This window comes from Sinocyclocheilus anshuiensis, unplaced genomic scaffold (assembly GCF_001515605.1).
Source record: "Sinocyclocheilus anshuiensis isolate Anshui unplaced genomic scaffold, SAMN03320099.WGS_v1.1 scaffold402, whole genome shotgun sequence".
Classification (NCBI taxonomy): domain Eukaryota; kingdom Metazoa; phylum Chordata; class Actinopteri; order Cypriniformes; family Cyprinidae; genus Sinocyclocheilus; species Sinocyclocheilus anshuiensis.
In genome coordinates, this window is record NW_015542375.1 from 311,157 (window position 1) to 318,159 (window position 7,003).

The 7,003-nt window shown below is 34.9% G+C and overlaps 1 protein-coding gene across 1 annotated transcript in view; it reads right to left on the reverse strand.

Annotated features, from left to right (window-relative positions):
- Nucleotides 1–2,672: 2,672 nt before the first annotated feature.
- lrfn1 (leucine rich repeat and fibronectin type III domain containing 1) overlaps nucleotides 2,673–7,003 on the reverse strand; it is a 16,320-nt gene continuing 11,989 nt past the window's right edge. The window contains exon 3 of the mRNA XM_016491228.1: nucleotides 2,673–3,680. Coding sequence (XP_016346714.1) covers nucleotides 2,840–3,680 — 841 coding nt within the window. The 3' untranslated portion in view covers nucleotides 2,673–2,839. The remainder of the gene's footprint in view (nucleotides 3,681–7,003) is intronic.

Here is a 7,003-nt window from a genome sequence, read left to right on the forward strand (position 1 = left end):
TTTTGCATTTATAGTAGTAAAAAAATACATATATATAAATAAGATTATGTTAAACAAACAGAAATTAAAAACTAAAACCAAAATAAAAATAAAGCTATTCAGAATACAAAAAAAAAAGACTAAATTTCTAAAACTTAAATTGAAATTAAAACTGAAAATTTAAAAATAACAGCGGATTTAAAATTAATAAAAATTATAATACAAAATGTCTAAATAATAATATTAATGATAATAATATAAATTGTAATAAATAAAACTGTAATAATAATAATAATAATAATATAAAATCAGGGCTGGTTTGGTTAACAGAAGAAGTAAGCAGAACATTAGTTGCAGGTAAGTAGCAACTAGTATTTCATAAAATTATATTAATGCATTCTGATCACTGCAGAGCCTTTGCACACTGTATCTGAGCATTTTTTATCGTGTTTGTATAAAACCCCCAAAAAACATCCGAAATCATCACAAAACCATAATTAGACGTGGTATTTTTGGTTGATTGGTAAAGATCCCATAATTACGGACACATTCAGCATGCGAGAGAAAAGTGTGCAAGAAGAAAAGACAAAAACACCTCATACAGTCAACCCACACAAAAAAATTTAATCCCCTTTTCGTGAGGCATAAATGGTCCAGACTTTATTACGCTAAACGTGGGGATCGGTGATGACAGTGGTTTTTAATGTAAAAACCGTACGCCAGCACTCCAAAATGTTTCGTAAAAAGTCATGTCACCGATGACTTACATATTCAGAACACATACACAGAGAGATTTTAATATACTTATATATGTATTTGTCGTTGCTGTCGATATTGGTCTTATTTCTTTAGATTTTTTTTTAATCATTTTTTTTTATCTAGACCAGCCAGATACAAAACCGATTTTTGGATACAGTCACATCAGCACAATACCGCTTCAGAAAGAAGTCCATCCAGCTGCGAATCCTCATTGTATTGTAGAAAACCTTGTCCGTTCTTCCTGAAAAAGTATCTATTTCGTAATAGTTTTTTATTGTTGTATAGACTGGTGCGATACGTATCCGTATATATCTCGTGTCTTCTGTGCAAAAGTCTTTGAAAAGTATTGGACATATACACATTCACACGCAGCGCTCACGAAACAAACACAGTCACTTCCTCCTGCTTCTGCACCCTTGGCATCACATAGTAAACAGAAAGACTAACGAAAGAGACCTGTGCAGACGGGACGGGTGTGTTTGTGACCTCAGATAGCAGCATCCTCCGTGGGTTGGTCGTTAGATAAGGCACCGCTGCGTTACGGACTCTCTTTAGGACCGCAGGAGGAGGCAAGACGGGTCAGACTGTGCTCTCAAATACGACACGACATGAGCTCTGTTTCAAACCCTAGTGAGCCGCCTACATAGGGAGCCGCCTTCTAATGCAGCATCTGAACCATGATTGATTTGAAACACTCTGAACTCCACATATGACACTGATTGGATGTTAGCATGTTGCAGGTTCTTAAATGGTGACCTGAATAAGGTCTCAGGTCTGTTCTGATGGCTCACAGAGAGCAACACTATTATTAAAGTGAATAATAAAATGCAGCTAATCGTAAATAGTTAGGATAGTGAAATCAATCGATTGTGAAAGTACAGAAGGGAGGAGAAAACACTTTGATGTCAAAGGTCCCCAGTATGGCCATTCAAGATACGGATGAACATTAATCTGATTTTGATGTAATTTCACAATAATAATTTGCTATATACAATATATACTAAAAATAAAAACATTTTTGTTAATTGAAATGGAGCTGAAATAAAATAAAATATAAATATTAGGTGGTGAAAAATTTAAACTAAAAATGTTTTTTTGTTGTTGCCTGAAATAAATTGAAATATTAAAATTGCTAACTTAAAACTAAATTAAATTAAAAATTAAAATTGCATAATATAATTATGTAAAACTAAAACTAACCTAAAAATTCCAAAACATTTGTGTTAGCTGAAATAAAATAAAACACAAATATTAGGTGAAAAACTTAAAAGTTTTGAAATGTTGCCTGAAATAAGTTGAAGTACAAAAACTACTACCTAGAATAAAAATAAACTATTCATAAATACTTAAAAAAAAAAAAAGACTAAAAATACTAAAAATGAGTATTTTTTGTAAATTCATCTGAACTCTAAATTTGGAATAAATTTTGTATGATTAAAAATGTTGGTGCATGAACATAAAAATAAATCTTGAGTCTGTACTTTTAATGTAAAATCTAATGTAAAACCACTGGAACAAAAAATATACGCTAGTGTTCAAACATTTGGGGTCGAAGTCTCTGAATGAAGTCTCTTCTGCTCAGCAAGTCTGCATTAATCCGATCAAAAATACAGTAACAATTGTGAAATATTATTGCAATTTAAAATAGCCGTTTTCTATGTGAATATATTGTAAAATGTAATTTATTCCTGTGATCAAAGCTGAATTTTACTCCAGTCTTCAGTGTCACATGATCTTCAGAAATCATTCTAATATGCTGATTTGCTGCTCAAGAAACATTTCTGATTATTAGCAATGTTGAACACAGTTTATACATTTTATTTTTGAGGATTCTTTTTTTTTTGCTTAATCTGTTTATTGAACTTTTATAATATTAAAAGAAAGTTCAAAAGAACAGCATTTTATTTATTTATTATAAATGTCTATACTGTCACTTTTGATCAATTTAATGCATCTTTAGACACCGTCGAAGCAGGCAGCTCACTAGGTTTGCTGTGTCATGTTTGATACGTGTTAAACCAGACACAGGAATCAACGGAGTGTGTGTTACTGCAACAACGTCAATATGTAGACAGTCCGTGTGTGTGTGTGCTTCAGTCCGTCACACTGTGCTCTCCAACATCCACTCTGTGCTGCTGAACGTCACCCTCCGGCTGCAGGGCGGCGACATGTCTGTGTTGAGCTGGGTGGTGGATTTGTGCAGGCGGGTTCGAGCCCGTCGCGGGTAACTGTGGCTCTGGAATAGAGCATAGTCTCCGTCGAAGGAGAAGCGATGCCGAGTCCGGGCCAGTTCGCTGGGCAGGAGCCCCATGTTGGCCAGCGGCCCCTTCCGAGGGGGCTCGGCCGGGTTGGCCCCGGGGCCGATCAGACAGAGGGACATGGTGGAGCCCGTCAGGCTGCTGTCTGTCTGCGTTTCGTCGCCAAAACTGGCTCTCCGAGACGACAACGGCGGCGCTTTCTCAGACGGAAGCTCGACTTTGAGCTCCTCCTGCATTTCCTCCATCTTCAGCAGCACCAGCGCCTTGCAGTCTTTCCCGCCGGGCGACTCGGGTCGCTCCTCCTGCTTCGAGCCGGAGTGTCCCGGGCGACTCCCGTTGGTCTGCGAGTGCACGTTTACGCCGGCATCTCCTTGCGCTTTGGCTTTGGCCGCATCGGCCCCGCCGTAAGCCTTGTAGCGGATCATGAGGATGATGATGAAGACGAGGACGGAGGCCACGATGATGCCGCCGATGATGATGATCATGGTGCCACCCAGAAACTGGCTGGGGATGAAGCGGCACTGACCCGCCTCGGCGCCCGTGTGGAACTGAACGCAGCCCACCACGCGTGTGGCCGTCAGAGACGTGATGCCATCGTCATACACCGCCAACACACACAGCTCGTACTCGCGGCCCGCCGCCAGATCGTTGATCCTGAACGTCTTACTGGCCGACGGAATCATCCTAGAGAGACGGGAAGACAATTCAGAAAAGAGCAATTTTGAGTCACGTAATAAACGTCACTGTTTGATTTTAAACAATACATTTTACATTGACGTAATAAATCATTACATTCATGTTAATATTTATTCGTTTATTTATGTTTCTGACTCCGTTTTAGTGTTTTCTAGTCTTATTAACTTTAACAAAGATCTAAATGACTAATTAAAAATAAAACAATTACTAATTAAAATTGAGAATGTAAAATTAAAAGCTAATTCAAAATATTAATAAAACTCTAATAACAACAACAACAACAACAACAGTGTTTTGATTTAAATTCATAAGAATTAATATCTTAACGTGAATGTAATCATTACATTCATGTTAATATTTATTTATGTTTCTGACTCAGTTTGAGTGATTTCTAGTTTTATTCATAAAAAAATTACAAATTAAAAATAAAACAATTAATAAAAATTAAGCTACAATTAAAATTAAAACTGAGAATATAAAATGTAAAGCTAATTCCAAACATTAATAAAACTCTAATAACAACAACAGCAACAACAACAACGTGTTTTGATGTAAATTCATCAGAATTAATATATTAATGTGAATGTAATCATTACATTCATGTTGATATTTATTTATGTTTCTAAAATAAAATAAAATATAAATATTACGTGAAAAACTTAAACTAAACAAACGTTTTGAAATGTTGCCTGAAACAGGTTGAAATACAGGAATAAAACAAACTATTCAGAAATACTTTCAATAATAATACTAATAAAAAAAAACTAATAAAAAGACAAAATAAAAATAAAACAATTACTAAAAATGAAGCTAAAATTAAAAATCTAATTCAAAACATTAATAAAAGCTCTAATAATAACAGTGTTTTCATGTAAATTCATCAGAATTTCACCGTATAATGAAAAAGTAAAATACAACCCAGATATTAAATACATTATTATACAGAATTATTGGCACTAAGAAAACCGTTCAAACACGAGTTGTAGCAACTGAAGCAAAACCAGTTGAGCTAAATGCTAAATTAATAGTTATTAAATTCATACCAGCATCCATAAAACCTTCTAAACAGGAATATAAAGGTGATTTAGTTGAATGTTATCAAGAGGCAGCGTTCTCTTCTCATGCCCATAATTCTCCTGTGCTTCCCGCTCTGTGAGGTCTCTATCAGTGCCTGTCCGTACATCCTCTGACCTGTGACTGACCGCTAGCAATGACAGAGCGTTTGTCACGCTGACCTCTGACCCCTGAGACAGTCTCACGCATCATCACACCCCGTTTCAGAGCGGCCAATCAGAACGCGGCTTGCAGGGTCGCGCCGGGATCCGAGGTGAAGAGAGGTGTAAATCCAACAAGACATTTCATTTAGAGCCTGTTGTTTAAGTCTCGGCCCCGCTCTGATCCCAAACCGAGGAGCCGAGAAAATAATGGCACACGGATCCCAGAGGTGGAAGCGCAGAACCGATGGAGGTCATAACGCTGGCTAATGTGCGCCGCTTCATTTTCACAATCAAAAGTGACACTTTAAACATTGCTCTGGAAAACATTTGGAAATGTAAAAGCGTGCATAAACACGTCTGATTGAGTTCAGGCGCTTGTAACTAACTGTGTTTGACAGGATTCCAGCTCGTTCATAGCAATACTGTTTTCAGTGGATACTCATTCCAGCAATTAGCAAAACACAACATTGCTGTTTTTGTGAAATCGGGTGTCATTCATGAGCACGTTTCTGTGGAAATCATTGAGAAATCCTTTCTTGTGCAAATCATTACAGTGAAAAGAATGCAACAATGTACAAAATAATGGCATTGTGAAGGATTCCCACAGAAATTCATTCTGCTCATGCATAATTTTGCAGTAGCGCCCCCTCTCTCTGTCTCTCTCAAAACATTAGGAAGTCTGGTTCATTTTAGTGAATCAGATCATTTGGGTGGTTTATTTAAATGAACAGATTCAAAACAATGATTCAGTGATTCATTGAAATCACTGTGCAGCATTTTAAAACTGTACAAAGAAATACAGTTTGTAATTTTAAGAATAAACAGTTGAGTCAAATGATGAATTTTATCAATGTTTTAGACTAAGTTTGAAGGATTTTTCTAGTTTTATTGGTTGTATTTTATGTGTTCAAGCTTTTATTTTTATATTTTCAGTTTTCATTTAAATTTGTTTCATTTTTAGTTATTTTGTAATGAGTAGTTTGATAATAGTACTGTAGTTTTATGAAGAGTTATATTTCAGTTAGTAATTTTAGTACTTAGACCTAATTTAACTCAAATATTACATCAATGTCAATATTAATATTTATATGAATTTATATGAATAATACAATGTATATGAATTAGTATTATTATTATTAAACAAAAACTTATATATCACAACACTGGTGACTTGAACACATAAATACAACTAATAAAACTAGAAAAAAAAAAAAAAACAGAAATATAAATAAAATATAAAACATTATATTAATATTTCTATTAATTCATATGAATATATGAATTTATAATAATATATGTATATTTTTAACATTGACATTTGGATAAATAATAGTTAAATAGCACTCATATACAGTATTGCTATTTTTAAATGATTGAATTAAAAAAATTTTGCTTCAGGAACACAGTACTAAAATAGTTTATTGTTTGACATTTATGTATATTATATAGAATATGCTAACATAAATATTCATATGAATTAATTGATTGAATTATTATTATTATTCAAAATCCATCTATGTTAACATTTGTGTCATAATACTGTAGAGTTGGATTGATTGTTTTGTTCCTGCTGATTGAAACTCTTATCTGGGACCCGTTTCACAGCGCTGATATTAGCTAAAGCTGCTCTCGTCTAGACTTCATGTCCTCTTACACTGAGCCTCAGTAAACACACCTGCGCTGAGAGACGCCCTGCTAATACTGAGATTCTCCTGATAAACATGAGCTCCTCCATCCGCTGACATTTACTTCACATGTCCACTCCGGCTAAACGCTCAAACTAACCATGCTAACCAAACATGTGCTGCAAAAACATCTTTCTCCATTAAACAGCAGGCGTATATTCAAGAAAGCAAATATTTCATATAACAGTGGGGTTTTTATCATGGTTCTTGTGGACTACAGCTCCCATAATCCTCTAGTGACAGCAGACCAATGCATTTAAAGGTATGTTAGGTAAAATTATACATATTGGTATATATTCTCAAGAGCTCATGTACATTTTACTCAGTCTAATTAGTTGCAAAACTTATCATTAAATGTCATTAAATATGACATTGTGACATCATTTTCCTGATAATTAAGTATATTTAC